Source organism: Trichosporon asahii (assembly GCF_000293215.1).
Source record: "Trichosporon asahii var. asahii CBS 2479 unplaced genomic scaffold scaffold00075, whole genome shotgun sequence".
In the NCBI taxonomy this organism is placed as follows: domain Eukaryota; kingdom Fungi; phylum Basidiomycota; class Tremellomycetes; order Trichosporonales; family Trichosporonaceae; genus Trichosporon; species Trichosporon asahii.
This window is the reverse complement of record NW_014040850.1, coordinates 453,110-471,452: the sequence shown is the minus strand read 5'-3', so window position 1 is coordinate 471,452 and position 18,343 is coordinate 453,110. Positions and strand designations below refer to the sequence as shown.

Here is an 18,343-nt window from a genome sequence, read left to right as displayed (position 1 = left end):
TGTACAAAAAGCCCATGCACACCGCCCGTGTGCTTGCCTGGCTTTGTTCTGGACTACGCCGGTCCAGACTGCGCCTGCGCTGTCTATTTTGAATTTTGTCTTGCTGCTTCCTTCCGTGCTCTTACGCCGCCACGCCTCCGTCCACGTCCATGCCGCTACTCGGCGCAGGCGCCTTCTGCACGGGCGGCGGCAGCGGCGAGTTGAACACGGCATCGGCGGAGAGGGGCTGGTCGAGCTCAGCCTGTCCATCGCCGTTGGGCGCGCCATATGGGTCCGCCGAGCCGCTGTCCCATGGGTTCTGGAATCGGGTCACCTTGGGCTTCTCAATGAGCACGTTGCGGTACAGCTTGTCCCAAACGACCTGAGGAGGCGGCTCGAGGCGGAGCTGCTCGTCCTCGTAGTCCGTGTTGACGTAGTAGCCGACGCGCACAAACTCCTTGTCGCGGTACGAGGCCGTGATGATGATGACAGTGACGCCGAGGATCTCCTCCGGGTCGACAGAGGGAAGCAAGTCGTGCTTGGGCGCGGGGGCGACAAAGTCGAAAGCATTGACTCCGGCGGGAATGGGGCCGACTGTAGCGATGAGATCATGTAGAGTGGAAATTGCGGAAGGGCGCGTGTTTGTGTGACGGAGGAGGTTATGTCAGCATGCGTCTCCTTCTGGAAGCGGTCCACTCACCCATGCACGAGTCAAGTTCCTGGTCATACTCCTCGCTCTTAGCGGAACCAACGTAGATCAGGCGCCATTCGAGGTCTGTTGTTGTCAGCGATTTGTTTTGGCGGCCTGGGCCGGGGGGCTGGGTACGGGCGAGTCGTCATTGGCGGAGCGGCATGAGCCATGACAGGGCATCCACCCTGTCTTCCTCGCGCGGCGTCTCGCAGCGCGGAGCAGACCAGCCATCCTTCCTTTTCTGCGTCTGCTCCTCTAATTTTGAACCTCCGCTCTGATGATCGCCACGTCCTTCCTCATCCCCAGCAGAGCGCGCTGACGCGACGCGCGGACCTATGCTCACCCTCAGCCAGCGGCGCAATGGCCTCAAATTTGATCCGGAAATGGTAGTCATCGTCGAACTTTGCGGGGTTGTTGACGAGCTCAATGTTGCGAATGTTCACCTGTCACGTTAGGTCAAACAGCTCCTTCACCTGGTTACATACGATAGACTGTGAATGTTAGCAATTGTCTTCCCCGGAATGTCTGGGACGCGCTTGTCCCGAGATGTACTCACCATGATGGGCTGCCCGATGTGCGGTTATGGGATTGATGGGTAGAGACGAAGAGAGGAGGGGGGATAGGAAACGAGGAAGACGGGGTGCGATGGATTGAGCGTCGGGCGCAGCGGCGACGGAGCAAGGCGGATGAGGAGGTTGATGAGGTCAACAACATGAGGGACGCGTTCATGACCGCGTCGCGGCGTGATGTCAATAGTTCACACGTGGCAACTCATGAAGCGGGGTCAACCTTATCACGCCGCCCAGCCGGTGCCTGATGGGTGGCGAATGTCAGCACCAGGGGCGGGGCACATGAGTGGCGCACCAACGCCAACGAGCGACGAGCAGGATTAGCAAGATGCGAAATGCGAGTACATTGAGATAGAACCTATGCAGTAGTTTGAGATTATGACTTGGCTTCCTTCTCCTTGGGCTCTCTGGGCTTGCGTGGGCGTCTATTGCCGCCGCCTCCTCCGGACGGACCAGCGGCCTCACCGTTGACCGGTGCTGGTGCAGCACCAGAACCAGCACCGGAGCCTCCGCCGCCGCCGCGCTTGCCCTTCTTCCCTCTTCCACCACCTCCTCCAGCGTTTCTACCACTACCGCTAGGTCCCTCTCCGCCTTGCGGCCCATCGATCCTTGCGTCCTTAGGGTCAACCTCTGCAGCCTTTTCTCCGTTGGCCTTGCCTCGGTTGCGGGGGACGCGACGCTGCTGTCCCCTTCCCCTTCCACGGCCACCGGCGCCGGCGCCGCGTTCTCCTCCATTGGCATTGGAATCCTGAACACCCATGCGTTGCTGTTCCTGCGCCCACCATCGGGCGAATTCCTCCTCCTGCGCCCGCTCCGCTGCCACTCTTGCCTGAGCGGCCGCCTCTTCAGCCTGAATCTCTGCGAAGCTCTTAGGCGCGCGGACGAGGTTGCGTTCGGCCGCAGCTTGCTCCTCCTGCTGTTGGATCGCGAGGAGGGAGAGACCTTGTGTCGCGCTGCTGACCGTGGGCGGGCTGACTGGTGCGAAACTCGGCGTGCTCCAGGCTGGACCGTTTCCTGACCTTCTAGGTTGGGCTGAGGCCGCGGCAGCGGAAGGCGACATCTTGACGGGGTTGATGAGGCGGGATGTGGAGGGAGAGTTGCTTGCGGGCTTTGGAGCTGCACGCGGGGTAGCTGGTGTCGCAGGTGGGCGGGCGAGAGACGAACTGGATGGACTGGCGCGCGCAGGTCCAGCAAACCCTGGACTCGAGGGCGACGATTGCTGCGCCTGAACTGAAGACAGCGACGTGCGCGGCGCCTGGACAGCTGCCCATGGCGAGCCGCCGCTCCGCACTGGTGTAGGGCCAAGCTGGGGCGAAGCACCCGGCCGCACGGCGGGTGTACCGGGGATGCTGCGCGGCGTCCGGCTCGCAGCTGTCTCGGCCATAATGTTCCGCAGATCCACCTTCTCCTGCTGCACAGTCCGGCTCTTCCACACCGGCGCCTTGCTGCTCCCTGCGGGGAGCGTCAACGGTGTCATTGGCCTGCCAGAGGTACCGGGACGTGCTGGCGTGGACGGTGTCGGTGGGCTCGGCTGGTCCTCATCCATGCTGAAAATCTCGTCGTTGGTGCTCGAGAGCGGCTTGAAGTCTGGTGTCGCACCAGGCGAGCGGGGAGCAATCTGCGGGCTCCGCATCGGCTGCACAACAGGCGAGCGCGGCTTCCACTTCTGCGGTGCGCGGACCCGAGGCAGAGGGATGTCCTGTAGCAGCAGCCAGTCGCGATGTTTCGCCATGAGCTCCGAGACAAGGATACCGCTACGGGGGATGAAGCTCTTATCCTCCTGCTTTGTCGCAATGACGGACGAAAGATCACGGAGAACGTCCTCGTCCATGTCGTCCAGAAGCCCAGACTCGAGCATGGTCTCCATGCAAGACACAATGTAGTCGAACACACTCCTCTTGAGCGTGTTGGCCTGGTAGAACGAAGCCTCGGTCGCCAGCGCAGCCGCGTTGTATGGGTTGCAGTGCCGCGCAATAACCCGGGAGCATACGAGCACGAGGCGGTCCATGAGCAGTTCCGTCGCGGCGGCCAGGACCTCGAACACAAAGTCGAGGAACTCATCCAGAGTCTCCTGGTGCAGGTAGTCGAACAGGTCGTCCTCAACCCCCTCGTGCATGAACTGAAACACGAGCCTCATCGGCCGCCAGCGCAAGTGCTCCATGTGAATGACCACCTTCCCATCCTCGCGACGAGCGAGAGTCCAGTCCTGGTCCGCGAAGAAGGCTTCGAAGAACGGACAACGCGCCCGGAGCAGCACACTCTGCGCCGCCACTTCGCGGTCGGCGAGTGCCACGACGACATCGCACTTAAGAGACGGCGGGTTGAACGTCTGTGAGAAGAACGAGGCCAGGTCCCGCGCCAGAGTTCGCTGCGTGATCTCAGACTTGGAGCCAAGCGAGAGCACGGGAAGCAGAGGAGACAGCTCGAGCACTTCCGCTATCCGCCGCAGGTCATCTTTGACGTTGCCAACCGGAATCGCGAGATCCTTGAACCGCGTGTTGATGATCGTGGCGACCCGGTTGTCCCACACCGTCGCCACGTCGTCCGAGTACAGGTACTGCAGAAGCAAGAAAGCGACGAGGGGGTGACACACGTCCATGTGTAGTGCGCCGTTCTCGAATCGCAGGCCAGGGAGAGCTTTGCCCTTCAGCACCTTGGCGAGCGCAGGCGAGCGAAGGGACAGAATAACGCTGTGCGCGGGGATCGCAAAGTCGCCGACATTGACCGTGATGTCTGATCCGAGAAGCGATTCAGACCAGGCAAAGAGGCTGTCGTTGTTGGACGCCTGCCACCGGCCGAGAATCTGGCACATGTGCACCGCAACCTCGGTGTCGCGCTGTACCGTGTTGACCGCCTCCTCTTCGTCGTCCTCGTCGTGCTTCGGGGCAATCTTCTGCTCAAAGTCCTCGGCCGTCATCTGGCTCTCGAACCGCCTGAAGTGCGGCTGGAGGAGGAACATGTCTTCCTCGAGTACATTGCCCTTGAGCAGGATCGGGGTGGGACGCGCGTCGACGCGGATGGCGGCAAAGGCTCCGCTCTCGTTCGCGGCAACCTTGATGATACGCTGTAAGTACGGGATGCGCTTGAATTTGAGCTGTCCTGACCCAGCCTTGCTCCGCTGTCGCACGAAAACGTGACCCGAGTGCGTGCAGACGATCATTGTCCCATCCGAGCCGAGCGCCATGTCCTTCACGGCGGTGAAATTGCGCCGCAGTGCCCATTGAACCTGCGGCTTGACGATGACGTGCCTGTCGCGTACGTCCTTGGTCGCCTCCTCCGAGGGGTGCGGCAGGGTGAACGTGCACACGTCGCCCTTCTTGGAGAGCGTCGCGAACGTCTGTCCGCAGCTTGTGACCTTGCAGATGTTCGGGTCGAGAGTGACCTGCCCCGGATTCTTGGGTGCCTTGAGCGACTTGGGTGGGTTGCTGAAGTTGATCTTGAAGTGTGTGTCGTGGTGGAAGCAGAGCACCTCGTTGCTGTCCAAGAGTACCAGCATCGCATAGTCGGACAGCGCAACATCAATGACTGGCTGCGTGATCGCCGTCACACGGCGGGGAACCATCTGCAGAGGCGTGCCCGCCTTCTCGTATCCAAGGTGGCCCAGGTTTGTGCCCCATGTATACAAGCCGTCGGCGGTCCAGCACGCACTGCTCATGCGGCCAGCAGCAACACCACGCACCCACTCCTTCTTCAGCGATCCGATGATGCGTTTCGGCGACGTCTGGATTAGCTCGTCCCCATCTTTCGCAAATGGGTTCGGCGTCTCCGGGGCGTCAATCACGTAGCCCAGCTGGCCGAATCGGTTGTTGCCCCATGACAGAATGTAACCACCCGATGTGAGCGCGAGCGTGTGGTCCTGGCCGAGCGCAATGTCGACGATAGTGTGCGGGAGATCGGGAAGCGGGACGAGAGCGAGCTGGCTGTGCAACGAGCGACCTAATCGGCCGCCGCTGCCGAAGCCACACAGGCTGAGGTTGCCGCGCGCCTCGGTCGTGACGACAGCCGTGTGCAGCTTGCCCATCTTGATGTCCTTGACGCCGACGTTGAAGAATCGTTGCGCGGGGTCGGGGTTGTCACTCGCTTGCCGTTGCGTGAGCAGGTTGATCCGGTCCGGGAACGCCTTATCGCTCGAGTCCGGAGTGCCGAGCGCATAGTTGCGGTTCACGCCCCAGGTGAAGAGATCGGTGCCCGTCTCCTCGGCGCCGGGGTTCGTACCGTCGACAGTGCCGTTGAAAAGGTCAAAGGGCGTCAAGCCCTCCGAATCCTTGACAGAGACATCAATGTCGTGGCGCGCGAGCAGGTCGCGGGCGGCGCGGATGTTGCCGGCATAGAGCGCACGGTGGAGCGCCGTGTACCCCGACTCGTAGTCCTGGAGGTTCACCGAGAGGTTCGGGTTACGGAGCAGAATGCAGAAGAAGCCGTAAGCCTGCTGACTCGGGTTCGCTGCTGCCAACATGAGAACGCTGTTGTCAGCATTCGGCTTGTCGCCACCGAGCCTGTCCATCGTAAGCCACCGGTGGGGTACTCACGTTCTTCCGAGAGCGTCGCGCTCGTTCGGGTCCGCCTTCACCGTGGCCTGGGCGAAGCCATTCTGGGTCCAGGAGCGTCCGCCAGACGCGCTCGACGGGTTGACGCCACTGCGCGGAGCAGCGGGGGGCGGAGCGGTGCCGTCGAGCTCCTGGCGGAACGCCTTGACGTTGCCATGGTAATAGTGTGCGTGAAGATTGACCATGCGCTAGTGTTGTCGCTCAGACCGCTGTACTGGGATCAGCGTATGTGATCCAGCACGGGCGCGGTGTGAGCGGAGTTGCAGCTTTCAGCGGATGAAAGCTGCGCCGGCTCCGATCGATTCGACTCGGAGTACGCGGTGTCGGTGCTTGCCGGATCGAGTGACGACAGCGACGAACAATGGGGGAGGGTCGATCAGAGGATGAGTCGGAGGGAGGACCGAGTAGATATCGGACGAAGAGGTCGGATGGAGTGGGGGTTGTCACGTAGCAAACGTGTATGCAAGTTGGAAGGGTGTGGGGAAGTGTCAACAACGGACGCAAGGAAGGGATGTCATGAATCTGGAATCGAGGAACGTGTGCCGATCGCAATGACACTCCAAAGCCAGTTTCGGCTACACCCACACAAAGCGATAAGCCCGATAGCGTCTGCTTTCACACACTCCTCATGGTCTCCTTCCACTTCTCTTCCTTCCATACCAGACAATGCATTGTGCATTCCCACCTCTGCAGCATGCGGCACAACCATCAGCGTTGAAAACTTGCTCGACTCAACGCGTCATCGTGGCTGGTTGGCTGGCTGACATTTCGGCTGCCTGATAAACGGCCTCCACCCTAACCCAAACGGAGCGTCAGTCATTGGCCCTGGGCTCCTCACTTGCTTAGCCGATAACAGTCGACACTACATTGGCACTAGGAATACATATAAATATCAACAGTCTACTGCACCGGAGCGTTCGCGGCAGCCTGGGCGGCGGCCTTCTCCTCAAACTTCTTCTTCATCTCAAAGTAGTTCGTGTGCAGGCCGCACTCAGACTTGGCCTTGCCCTGCCAGCGTCCCGAGCGCTCGCCAGCATCCGCCGCATTCGGGTCCGGCTTGGCCGTCGAATGCCAGTCGCCGATCGACTTGTAGCCCTGGTCCAGCAGAGAGTTGTACGGCACACCCCTGTCCGTTAGCTGCTGGTCTAGTGTATCAAAGCTCACTCTTTGTCAACGTAGTCCTTGACCTCCTTGAAGCTCCAGGTGATGAGGGGGTTGACCTTGATGAGGCCGCGCTCGTCGACCTCGACAGCAGCGAGGTTGGAACGGTCGGCACCCTGGCTTCGCCGCCTTCCGGTGATCACGGCACGGACGCCGAGCTCCTTGTACGCCCGCGCCGCCGGCTCGACCTTGACGAGGTAGTCGTAGCTCGCCTCGTCCGTCTCCCAGAGCTTCTCGCCATACTTGGCAGCGAACTCGTCCGCCGTCTCAGCTCCAGGAGGACGGTATACGTGCAGAGGAGCGATGTAGGTGTCGGCGACGTTCTGCGAGAGCTGGAGCGTCTCCGGGAAGTGGTGCAGCGTGTCGAGGAAGATCTGGTGTCAGCTGAGCTCGTGGTTGATAGCTTACGAGGGGCACGAGGTGCGTCTCCTCCCGGTCCTGAGAGATCTTGGAGATCATGTCGACGGCGGCGAGACCAGTACTGTTATTAGCTATGCCGCGCCCAGCCACAGCAACTCACAGTCCGAAGGCTGTAGTCTGATAGAGGCCGTCAATGTTGTCAATGGCCCAGGCGAGGACTTCCTGGGGCGACTTTCCATCGAGCTCCTTGTTGATCTGCTCGAGCTGCTCGGGCGAGTATTGCGGGGTGAGGACGTCGCTGTCGACAGTCATTGTGCTTTCAGTGGTAGTCCAAGAGTGTCAGAGAGGGGGGAATAGAGGCAGTTGTGGAGCTGTGAGCGAGAGATAACATAGTCAGCGACGCTCTTGGAGGGCTGGACGTCGGGGTACGACATGGTGATCACGACATCGGGAATCTCGAATGTTATGACCTCCACCCCCCCGACTTTTTGGGAACGCGCTCGACATTGCCTCGTTGCGTCGTCCAGCGGAACCAAATGCGGGTCTGTACCGGGACCGGGTGGCGAATCGCACGGGAGCAGATTCACAGAGACAATCTCCTCACGTGACCAGTCGGTCCACGTGAAATTTCGGCCGAGATTCGGTCAACGGTCCGCCCCTCCCTATCTAGGAGTTGTCGGTTTTCACCGTTGATCGAGTTGGGACCACATGCCAGGGGTTCGGTAAAATATATCGAGTCCACATGCCTCCTACCTAACTCGATGCACCACCACAGCATGCCGGTATCCAACAAGGTTGCGAGCAGCTGACTAAGGATGTCTCCTCATCATACCTCTTAAACACGTTTTGACCGAGAACGACCGTTGCCTGCGCTGTTCAGACGTAATCCACACCGACGTAACAGGAACGCCGTGGGGCAATAACGGCGTTCATCCAGACTCGCACCAAAGACTCTCCGCCCCGGACTCGAGAGTGGGCACGAGCTTGGATCCTAACACACCACTACCGCCGCAATGGGCGCCGACGACGAGCGCGACTACGACGGGCGGGAGAAGCGGCCCTCCATCGACTCCTCGGACAACGACCACGGCCTCCCCCTGCAGCCCGTCATCTCCCACCATGCGCATTTCGACGTCCCGCCGGCAGAGGCGAAGGACAGGGTCGACAACCGCGACCGGCTACCTGTAATCGACATCGAGCACGCGCCCGTCGACGACGACCCCCGCGAGTGGTCAAATCGTAAGAAGACTGTGGTTCTGTACCTCATGTCGTTTGCGGTGGTGAGTAGCTGTGGCGCTGGGCTGTGTCGGGTGTGGAGTGTTATGTGGGGAGAGGCACCGCGGCGCAGAACGTCCACGGAGAGCGATGTGTGGAGGGTAGCGAGCACGCAATGTCGCGATGCACTCTAGAATCACGCTGACGGCAGCTCGCACCGATGATCTCCCCTTCGATCTACAACCCCGTCATTGACGACGTGAAGACCGACCTGCACGCGAGCGACGCCCAGATCGGTTTGTCCCTGTCCCTCTTCATCCTGTTCCAGGGCGGTGTTCCCGTCATCTGGGCCAGTATCGGCGAGATCATCGGCCGGAAACCCGTCTACATTGCCAGTTTCATCCTCTACACGGCGGCGACAGCGATCGGGTCGCGATCACCAAACATGCCGGTGCTTATCGGGATGCGAATCGTTGTGGCGTGTGGCAGTTCAGCCGTTCTGTCGGCTGGTGCCGGCTCCCTCGCCGACATGTACGAGGTGAAGGAACGAGGAAGAAAGATGGGTCTCTTCTACGCCATGCCGATGCTGGGACCCTCGTTGGGAAGTCTGATCGGCGGAGCGCTCGGAAACGCATGGGGATGGCGAAGCACGCAGTACTTCCTCGCCGTGTGGGGCTTCTGCATGGTGATCGCCTTCCTCTTCTTCCCCGACACTTGGCGCAAGGAACGGTCCCGCATCTACCAGAAGGCGATCACGGACGCGCTGAAACGAGAACTGAAGCATCAAGCCCAGCTCGAGAAGAAACGGCAGCGCAAACTGTCCCGCGGCCTGACGAGTGATGCTCCGACACCGGCTACGACAGCGCCGCATTCGAGGATGACGAGTGGCGTCGTCACGCCCGCGTTCACGGAGGCGACTACCGATGTCGAGGCGGCCACGGGCAAGGTGGAGGGAGCACCCAGCTGGTGGCGCCGGCGTACGCCTGCCTGGCTCCATCGGAAGGACAAGGAGGGAGCAGAGTACCGCCCGACGCTTAGAGACGTCAACCCCCTTCCTGTCATGATTAGCATTTGGCGCGTGCCGAGCAACACGGTCGTGCTGATCTGCTCCGGCTTCCTTTTCGCGGCCCAGTATACGATCGTGTACACATGTTCCGTCACGCTCTCGGCCGCTCCCTACTCTTACAACCCGCTCCACATTGGTCTCGTCATCCTCGCCTTTGGCATTGGAAACATGACCGGCTCCCTCGTCGGAGGACGCATCAGCGACCGTGTCCTTAAGCGTCTCACAGCCCGAAACGGCGGCAAGTCGACACCCGAAATGCGCCTGAAGGCAAGTTTCAGCGGTATGCCGCTCATGATTGCCAGCTTCCTTGTGTACGCATGGACGATGGACTTCAAGACGCATATTGCGGGTCCCGTTGTCGCACTCTTCTTCGGCGGCTTCTCCATCCTCTTCGTATACTCCAACACGCTGGCTTATCTCGTTGACGCGAACCCGGGCAAGTCCTCGAGTGCGGTCGGTAACAACTCCATGGTGCGCGGTATCTGTGCATGCGTCATGAGCCAGATTGCGCTGCCTATTCTGCACGCTATCGGGGACGGTGGACTCTACACCCTTTTCGCGGGTCTCCTCACTTGTTCCTGTTGTGGACTCATCCTGGTCAGCTTCAAGGGTGCCAAGTGGCGCGAGAAACACCTCGCGAAGAGAGAGGGAGAGAGCCAGGCGACGAGCGCTCCGCCGGAGGAGAATGAGGAGGGACCTGAGTCGCCGCCTTCGACGCCGCCCGCAGAGCAGAGACCCGAGACGGAGAAGCTCGAGCCTGTCAATGAGAAGTCCGAGCGGACAGTGCCTGCACCGGCACCCACGCCGGCAACTCCCGGCACGTCCGTGCCATCGCGATAGATTTTACTGTCTTGTACGACTACCTAATCACTTGCGCATATGTACCATACCGTTCATGCATAACTTGCATATTGCGAGGCAGCCAGCCTCACCCGTCGCTTCCCTCTCGATCCTCTCCGTGCGTCACCGAGCAACAGCGCAACAGCATGACCAATCCAAATGATTTCTAAATGAGGATCGTAATGAAGGCTAATGAGGCCTTGATTGCCACATGGTTTGTGATTTGCGGAAATATTTCCCGATCAGGCAGTTGCCGCGGCCCAACGTCATTCCTTGCACTCACAGATTGCACGCCTCTCAGATTACCAGTCGCCGTGCGCAAACAATCTTTCGCGCTTGAGATTGCACTGTTGCCATCCGACCACATCCACAATGTCCCTCCTCCGATCTGGCCTCTTGGCCGCTGTCCGCGTCGAGACGCGCGCGTTCTCTACCTCCCCGATCGTCCTTAAGAAGAGTGAGTAGCTTGCCGGGAGCGGATGTGCGGTATCTCCCGCGTACGATCTCTGGTCGTCTGATGGAGGTTTCTCGATGTCGGATCAGCTATTCTAGCTTGATCCGCTGTCTAGACTCGAACATTTGGGACAGACGGTGTTCTCAAACTACCCCGTGCCCTCGTGTATCGCTAACAGAACAGAGGACTACCCTGCTCCGCCCAAGCGCGGCGCGTCGCCGTACACGCTCTTCTTCCAGGACTACTTCTCGAAGAACCGCTCGAACTATCTCGACCCCGAGAACGGTCGTCTGAAGATCACGGACCTGGCTCGTGACTGCGGAAAGGCGTGGGGAGACCTGCCCTACGGCGAGGTGCAGACCTACACCGAGGCGTCGAAGAAGGACCGCGCTGCCGCCCAAGCGGCGTATGAGAAGTGGTACACTTCCCTGACTCCGGAGCAGCTGCGTGCCGCTCAGGCGGACCGCAAGAGGCCCATCCTGACGCCGGGTGGCAAGGAGGCGTTCAAGCGCCGTCTCGACGACGCCCCGGGTAACCCCGGACGGCCGATTGGCCCCTTCTTCTTGTTCCTCCGCGACATGACGCCTAAGATCGCCCAGGAGGCGCAGGCCAAGACGCTCGTGCAGGACGGCGTCAGCGACGGAAAGCCGCGCATGGAGCTGCGCCGGTATATTGGCAAGAGGGCGGGCGAGCTGTGGAATGAGCTCACCGACGCCCAGAAGGAGGAGTACAAGAAGAAGAACCGCGAGATGAGGGAGAAGTACGACGCGTGGAAGAAGGAGTACGAGGAGAAGAAGTAAGCATCAGTGAGCGGAGCGAGTTGGTGCAAGGCGGCGAAGCCTGGGAAGAGGTCCACCGCGGCGGATGGCGCGAAGGGAGGACGAGCAGGTGCTCTTCCAGCGTAGGATGTAACTTTGAACAATGTGCATGTCTCATTATTATAATACTAACTTTGATCCTAATAGTCTTTGACGTTCTCACTATCTCACAGCAGTGTTCTCGGAGGAAACCTATGCGAGGAGGATGAGAGGCGCGACAACCGCGGCCGCCATAGCGCCCATCGCGACCCCAACGCCCGTCCAGACACCAACCCTCTCAGCGGCTGAGTGTCCTGCAGGAGCATTAGCGTTGGGCGAGGCGCTGGCTCCGTTGCCCGTACCGCCATCAGACGGGGCGGCATTCTCCTGCTGCATCTTGGCCGGATCGCCGGACCCGGGCTGCGTGCTGCCGCCGTTGGAGACTGCAGACGCAGTCGCCTGGTTCCCCTGAGCGGTGACCTGCTGTGGGGCGGCCGTGCCGTTCGCCTTGATGTAGAAGCCCTGAGACTGGGCGAGTTTCTCTGCCGTTGTCAGCGTACGTCGCACTCCTGGGGTCCGCTTGCGACGCTCGCATCACTCACGGTCCGGGTTCCCCGCAATCGACAGAACCAGCAGATAGTTGTTGCCGGGCGTGTAGCCCGTGATCTTGGTCGCGAACGTACCGACACCGCCGGGGATGTTCTGCTGCAGCATGATGCGCTGTGGGAGCATGGAGGTGTTGCTGTGCGACAGCATCAGGTTCGTTGCCACGTTGACCGGAGCCCAGGTGGCCTTGTTCTCGTTGTCGTTGACCCCTGGTGTCAGCGCAAGTCACGAGCGCAGCGAGTGCCGGTGAGCATGACGGGACGGCAGAACTAGTTGGAATCTCAAGTCCAAAGGTACACTCACAATAATTGTTACGCGTCGGGTAAGTGAAGTAGGTGATGTTCCAGGGCTGGGTCAGGTCCTTGGTGTTCTCGAGCGAGTTGTCGTCGGCGCCCGTGCTGCCGGTACCACCACCACCACCTTCGCCGGTGTCAGTCGCATCACCAGAGTCGGCGGCCGGAGTGGGTGCGGCATCCCCCTCGCCCCCGTCGGTCGGGGTGGGGTCCGTGCCGCCCATGACGTCGTTCTCACCTGCAACGTCGGCGGTGTCCTGCGCGAGGATACTAGTCGCGAGCAGGAGTAGGAGAGTCGTGAGCGAGAGGCGCATGGTGGTCGAATGGGAAGGAGTCGGACCGGACAAGGGAGGAGCTACGAGGGGGACAAGATTGCCAGTCGATGCGAGGCTTGGAAGTTTGTCGGATGAGGTTGTGATGGGGGTATCGCTGAGCTTATATCACCTCTTCCTGAACTGGCTTCCGGATCTTATCGGAGATTGCGGTCGACATGGATAGGGACAGTTTCACAGACACTCATGCTGAGAGACGACGGCGGCAGACTGCAGGTTCGGCAGGAATAACGGTAACCAGCAGCGAGAAAGATCGACTGCGTGCTGCAAACTAGATCCGCGGATCTCAGGCAGTAGCGATGGGCGCAGCTTATGTGCCACAGCCATCGCGTATGACCACAAGTCAAGTGACGACGTTGTGGTACGACTACGTGTGACACACAGCGGTACGTTCTCACCGCAGCTTCCTCAACCCACCAGCAGCGTGTAAAACTCTATCCCTCGTCAAAATCTGTCTCAGCTCGAAATCAGATAAGGGCGACGCACGACCAAGAATGATCGGGGATCGTCCGATCCTGTTCATCGCCAAGAGATCGTGGTATCACCGTGATATCACTGTGATCTCTTTCGTGGCTGACGTCTGTGAAGTCGGATTGGCACGTAAGGCAACCCACTGGCGTGAAACTGTTGACTCGTCCCTAACCTCTCACGGGGGTCATAACGACGCAGGATGTGCAGTCTCCCGTGACAGCTGAGTCTCCCCTTACCACTGCTCGCCGTCATACTACCTCTCCAGCGCCTATGCACCTCCGAGTCACTTACTGATTACGTAACAAGTGGGACGTGACTTGGACGCCTACGACTCGACATAATCGTCGGAGGGCGTCTAGCTCAGTTGGTAGAGCGCGTCATTAGCATTGTCTAATATTGACGAGGTCTTTGGTTCGATTCCTAAGTCGTCCACACGATTACTTTTTGGCCCTCCGCCGGTCTATTTGAAGCTCCTGGAGATGAAAGCTCGCTACAGGGCTGGCGTCGACTGTACCGGTGGCTGCAGAAAAACTGTCCAGGAAGAACCGCCAGGACTATGGTTCGGGGAGAGTGGGCATGGGGTTTTCGCTGCTGTCGAGCAGACGGACCGGGGACACCGAGCACACTCTAAAGCCGCCCGAACTGGACCAAAGCGCTCCGCCAGCTTCTTTACAGCCCTCGTACGCCCAGTAATCAGTTCCTAGACAACCCGGGTATCCTACACAGTAAACGTGCCGTCCCTACGTTTGCCACACCACAATTTCCGATGGGAGTACCCCCGCAGTCCTTCAAACACTTCTTCCACCACCGCCCCGCCGTGCTCCTTCGTCCTTGTCCTGTTACCCAGCTCTCTCTCGACACGGAGCGCGGCCTCCGGCGCCGCCGATCCGCGCGCACGTCCAGGGCTTTATGAGACAACGTTGCAATCGCTGAGACAGAGGCATGGAGCACACACGTGTTCATCTGCACAAGCCAAGGAAGCCGCTCCGTCTCGCGAACGTGTCTGGCAAGAAGTTCAATGTGTCTGGCATCGACGGTCCACTCGGTCGATCCGCGGTGTCAGCGTCGTGGAGGAACACTCGGCATATCGGATTAGCGATCCACCTCCCCACTGATCGCCGACCCACTCTTCCTTCCATTCCCATCCCCAGATCGCCCCACGTCGCTGTCCACTATGCTCTAACCGTTGCTCACTGGCTGGTGCTTGCTGCTCGGTCTCCGCATCGGCCATAGTAAGTTTCGGGCATAACCATAACCCCATGTCTCACCCAGCTCGAGTCTCGATGACCCCCGGCGACATGTCTCAGAGTAACACAGACGATCACGAGCTTTGCAATCGCCAGAGCCCAGAATCTGGGCCTTGTGGATTATGACAAGGTCTTTGGTTCGATTCCTAAGTCGTCCAGTTCACACTCTTTTTCGACTCTGCGGGAGTCTGTGAGGCGTTCAGTATCGTTGGGAAGGTGAAGCGGTGGTCCCCCCGGAGAACGGAGGAGAGGTTTAGAGGTGGAGGCAGGCGAACGGCGAAGTTGTCGCACATCCGGGTGGTCACAATCTGAGACACAGCGCGGCGGTCGCACTCTGAGACACAGCGCAGCAGTCATCGGTTGACTGCAACTGTCTTCAATGATACTCAGCGTCTCCGATCCAGCGAAATGCGACGAGGGCCGGGGAGTGGCAAGTCCGGATTGCAAACGCCCTTGCTTCATCACCCAGCAGCGTGGCCCGCCAAGAATCTTCTCCACTCCGTGAACCGTCATCTCAGCTACCCCATACCTGCCCTTTCTTTCCGCTCCCTCTTCTGGTCACACTCTTTCCCTCACGTCGCCGTCCGCGCCCCTCGGCGCCCAGCGCCGCCGCCGATCTGCGCCCCGAGCTCCGAGACTTGCGTAAAGCTTCGGGCGTCTAGCTCAGTTGGTAGAGCGCGTCATTAGCATTCATCTGCTAGCATTGACGAGGTCTTTGGTTCGATTCCTAAGTCGTCCAGCGTACGTTTTTGGAGCTCACGGGGATGCACACGAGGTTTTGAACGACTAAGTAGGCGCGAAACTGAGCACCGACGTCTCGGTGAGGGTGGTGAAGCAGAATGCCCAAGGTACCCGAGGAGTGCCACATCAGCTGCGCCCTTCTGGCTTACGCTCTCACTGGTGGCGTGGCCTGAGCAGGTGAGGCAGCGATACGAGATAGAGGCGAGCTGTCGCTGCAATCTCAGGTGCTCTGAGCCCTCATACCCTGCGATAAGACCCTTCCATAGCTCCTCCGCCCCTCAGTCTGCTAATACCCCTCAGTCTGACCACGGTCCACCTGCCTCCACATCCTTGGTCATCAGAGGCGCCTTCTCTCTCTTTTTTCCTCCTTCGCATACCTGCCAAACTCTGTGAATCCATGCTCTTCAGGGCTAGCGACGGCCGCGCCGCCGATCCTCGGCGCTGCGCGCCCGCCCTCACGTGCGAGTTCGGGCGTCTAGCTCAGTTGGTAGAGCGCGTCATTAGCATTCATCTGCTAGCATTGACGAGGTCTTTGGTTCGATTCCTAAGTCGTCCACGCATCGCTTTTTGGACGCTGCAAGGCTCATGTGCACACAATCTAAGCCCGTTGGGAGACTGAGTGTGAGCCCACAACGGTGGAGAGGTGAAATGATCGCAAATCAGGAAGAGTGCCACACCGAGTTGCTCCCCATGAGTCAAGCCGCAGTGGGCTCGTCCGCTGGCGGGGGGTGGGCAACCGCCTGCCAGGACTTCAGTGGTAGTGTTACAAAGACCCTTCAGCATGAGGGAGCCGTCTCTGTTGTGTCTCCAAGTTCTTGAGGTATGTTCGCTGGCAAGCTTACCACGTTGCCAACACCCAGCCGATTTACCAGCCTTTCTCGACATAAACGCCAACGGCTGTCTCTCTCTTTCTCTACTTCCTCTCTTTCTGGCTTCGGCGCTCTCGTCTTTCTGTCGCTTCCGGCGCGTTGTGGTGCTCACGACGGACCGCGCCGCGGCCGCCGCCGATCCGCGACGCCGAGCGCTTAGCGCCGTGGATCCGGGCGTCTAGCTCAGTTGGTAGAGCGCGTCATTAGCATCTCGCTAGCATTGACGAGGTCTTTGGTTCGATTCCTAAGTCGTCCACGGATACGTTTTTGGATCCTGCGCGCTCATGTATGGCGTTTGCAGGAGGTCAAGAGAAGTCTTCTGACTATCGCGCTGGAAGGCTATCGATAAATGATGGTCGGCTTCGAAACTGCCACTCTCTGCGCTCATCTGAGACAGCCACCCCTCAAGTCGTCGCTGAGCTGGGAAATCCGATGTGTTCTACCCTACTGTCGAGACTCCTCTCACACAAAGAGAGAGGAGACCTTTCCAGAGCCGACTGTCCTTACTCCTGTTCTGCAGCTATGCCACCACGTCTCCATCTCGACAAGGCCTTCTCATTTGAGGATGTCTTTGGACCCAACACGCATTCTCCGTCCTCACTTTCACCATCCCGTGTCCTCCAGTTTTAATCCTCCATTGCATGCCTATGGGGCATGTCATGAATGCTGCAGCGCCGGCGCCGACGGCCCCGCCGATCTGCGGTGTTGGCGCTTAGCTCTTGTGTGTTCGGGCGTCTAGCTCAGTTGGTAGAGCGCGTCATTAGCAGTGGTTAGTTGACGAGGTCTTTGGTTCGATTCCTAAGTCGTCCACGCGAAGCTTTTTGGGATCTGCTGCATGCATGGCAAGTGTGGTTGGGATTTGCAAAGAGGCAAGACGGCAGGTATGGTGACTTGCCGCAGGTCGAGGAGTGAAATGACGAAAATCTTGATGAGTGCCACACGCCGTGCGCCCTTCAAAACACACACTCTGCAGCATGATCCTCCGGCCTTTTGGTGCACATTTGCACAGTATGCTGGGAGTTGCGTCAGAGGTGTTGGGCCGGAGTATTAGGCTCTCATGTCCAGAGGCTCAGACCCTTCCAAGCGAGGAACTGGCTTCCCGCACAGTTGTCCAGGAGATGCGCCGTATCCAGACGGTGGACATTGATTTCAATCCGTCCTAGCTTCCGTCCAACTCGCTCAAAACCCACCTCCCCCTCACTTGACCATAGCTAAGCCATCCAGTATCCCGTACCTACCGTTACAAAGCCGTCCGTAGCGTCCCTCGGCGTCAGCGCCGCCAGCGCCGGCGATGCCCCGCCCTCGGTTCCTCTTCCATGGATCCCGGGCGTCTAGCTCAGTTGGTAGAGCGCGTCATTAGCACTGGATAATTGACGAGGTCTTTGGTTCGATTCCTAAGTCGTCCACGCATCTGTTTTTGCATGCGTGCGTGCTAGTCTGAGCATTTGGAGACTTGAGAGGGGTGTGATGAACGTTGAGTGTCGTGGGGAGGATGGAGGACCGAATGAGTGTGAGGATTGAGCGAGTGCCACAACGGTGTGACTGTGAGACAACGTTGCAATCGCTGAGACAGAGGCATGGAGCACACACGTGTTCATCTGCACAAGCCAAGGAAGCCGCTCCGTCTCGCGAACGTGTCTGGCAAGAAGTTCAATGTGTCTGGCATCGACGGTCCACTCGGTCGATCCGCGGTGTCAGCGTCGTGGAGGAACACTCGGCATATCGGATTAGCGATCCACCTCCCCACTGATCGCCGACCCACTCTTCCTTCCATTCCCATCCCCAGATCGCCCCACGTCGCTGTCCACTATGCTCTAACCGTTGCTCACTGGCTGGTGCTTGCTGCTCGGTCTCCGCATCGGCCATAGTAAGTTTCGGGCATAACCATAACCCCATGTCTCACCCAGCTCGAGTCTCGATGACCCCCGGCGACATGTCTCAGAGTAACACAGACGATCACGAGCTTTGCAATCGCCAGAGCCCAGAATCTGGGCCTTGTGGATTATGACAAGGTTAATGAGAGAGTGGGACACGGAGACGTGGCAGAGACATGGGCAGAGACATGGGCGGAGACCAGGGCGGGGAAGCGATGGCGCATTCCCCAA

At 59.5% G+C, this 18,343-nt stretch overlaps 6 protein-coding genes and 6 non-coding genes across 12 annotated transcripts; 8 read left to right on the top strand and 4 right to left on the bottom strand.

Moving 5' to 3' along the window:
• Positions 1 to 121: 121 nt before the first annotated feature.
• Positions 122 to 1,229, bottom strand: A1Q1_05732 (uncharacterized protein; the record flags this gene model as incomplete). Its single annotated transcript, XM_014320941.1, has 5 exons — positions 122 to 573; positions 680 to 754; positions 1,014 to 1,113; positions 1,156 to 1,161; positions 1,227 to 1,229. 5 exons carry the CDS (start codon positions 1,227 to 1,229, stop codon positions 122 to 124), a joined length of 636 nt encoding a protein of 211 aa, XP_014176416.1.
• Positions 1,230 to 1,615: 386 nt separating this feature from the next.
• A1Q1_05731 (uncharacterized protein) lies at positions 1,616 to 5,743 on the bottom strand (the record flags this gene model as incomplete). Its single annotated transcript, XM_014320940.1, has 1 exon — positions 1,616 to 5,743. One exon carries the CDS (start codon positions 5,741 to 5,743, stop codon positions 1,616 to 1,618), a length of 4,128 nt encoding a protein of 1,375 aa, XP_014176415.1.
• Positions 5,744 to 6,686: 943 nt separating this feature from the next.
• On the bottom strand, positions 6,687 to 7,619 carry A1Q1_05730 (uncharacterized protein; the record flags this gene model as incomplete). The annotated part of the gene is made up of 4 exons (XM_014320939.1): positions 6,687 to 6,912; positions 6,951 to 7,270; positions 7,356 to 7,428; positions 7,468 to 7,619. 4 exons carry the CDS (start codon positions 7,617 to 7,619, stop codon positions 6,687 to 6,689), a joined length of 771 nt encoding a protein of 256 aa, XP_014176414.1.
• Positions 7,620 to 8,320: 701 nt separating this feature from the next.
• Positions 8,321 to 10,428, top strand: A1Q1_05729 (uncharacterized protein; the record flags this gene model as incomplete). The annotated part of the gene is made up of 2 exons (XM_014320938.1): positions 8,321 to 8,587; positions 8,734 to 10,428. 2 exons carry the CDS (start codon positions 8,321 to 8,323, stop codon positions 10,426 to 10,428), a joined length of 1,962 nt encoding a protein of 653 aa, XP_014176413.1.
• Positions 10,429 to 10,800: 372 nt separating this feature from the next.
• A1Q1_05728 (uncharacterized protein) lies at positions 10,801 to 11,682 on the top strand (the record flags this gene model as incomplete). Its single annotated transcript, XM_014320937.1, has 2 exons — positions 10,801 to 10,885; positions 11,066 to 11,682. The coding sequence occupies 2 exons, from the start codon at positions 10,801 to 10,803 to the stop codon at positions 11,680 to 11,682; spliced, it is 702 nt and encodes a 233-aa protein (XP_014176412.1).
• A 210-nt stretch (positions 11,683 to 11,892) lies between these two features.
• On the bottom strand, positions 11,893 to 12,892 carry A1Q1_05727 (uncharacterized protein; the record flags this gene model as incomplete). The annotated part of the gene is made up of 3 exons (XM_014320936.1): positions 11,893 to 12,221; positions 12,282 to 12,494; positions 12,589 to 12,892. 3 exons carry the CDS (start codon positions 12,890 to 12,892, stop codon positions 11,893 to 11,895), a joined length of 846 nt encoding a protein of 281 aa, XP_014176411.1.
• Positions 12,893 to 13,730: 838 nt separating this feature from the next.
• Positions 13,731 to 13,813, top strand: A1Q1_t460. The gene has a single exon. It is a non-coding gene; the product is annotated as a tRNA-Ala (tRNA).
• Positions 13,814 to 15,280: 1,467 nt separating this feature from the next.
• On the top strand, positions 15,281 to 15,367 carry A1Q1_t461. Its single transcript has one exon. It is a non-coding gene; the product is annotated as a tRNA-Ala (tRNA).
• Positions 15,368 to 15,838: 471 nt separating this feature from the next.
• On the top strand, positions 15,839 to 15,925 carry A1Q1_t462. The gene has a single exon. It is a non-coding gene; the product is annotated as a tRNA-Ala (tRNA).
• A 485-nt stretch (positions 15,926 to 16,410) lies between these two features.
• On the top strand, positions 16,411 to 16,494 carry A1Q1_t463. The gene has a single exon. It is a non-coding gene; the product is annotated as a tRNA-Ala (tRNA).
• Positions 16,495 to 16,967: 473 nt separating this feature from the next.
• A1Q1_t464 lies at positions 16,968 to 17,048 on the top strand. Its single transcript has one exon. It is a non-coding gene; the product is annotated as a tRNA-Ala (tRNA).
• A 515-nt stretch (positions 17,049 to 17,563) lies between these two features.
• Positions 17,564 to 17,644, top strand: A1Q1_t465. The gene has a single exon. It is a non-coding gene; the product is annotated as a tRNA-Ala (tRNA).
• Positions 17,645 to 18,343: the final 699 nt, after the last annotated feature.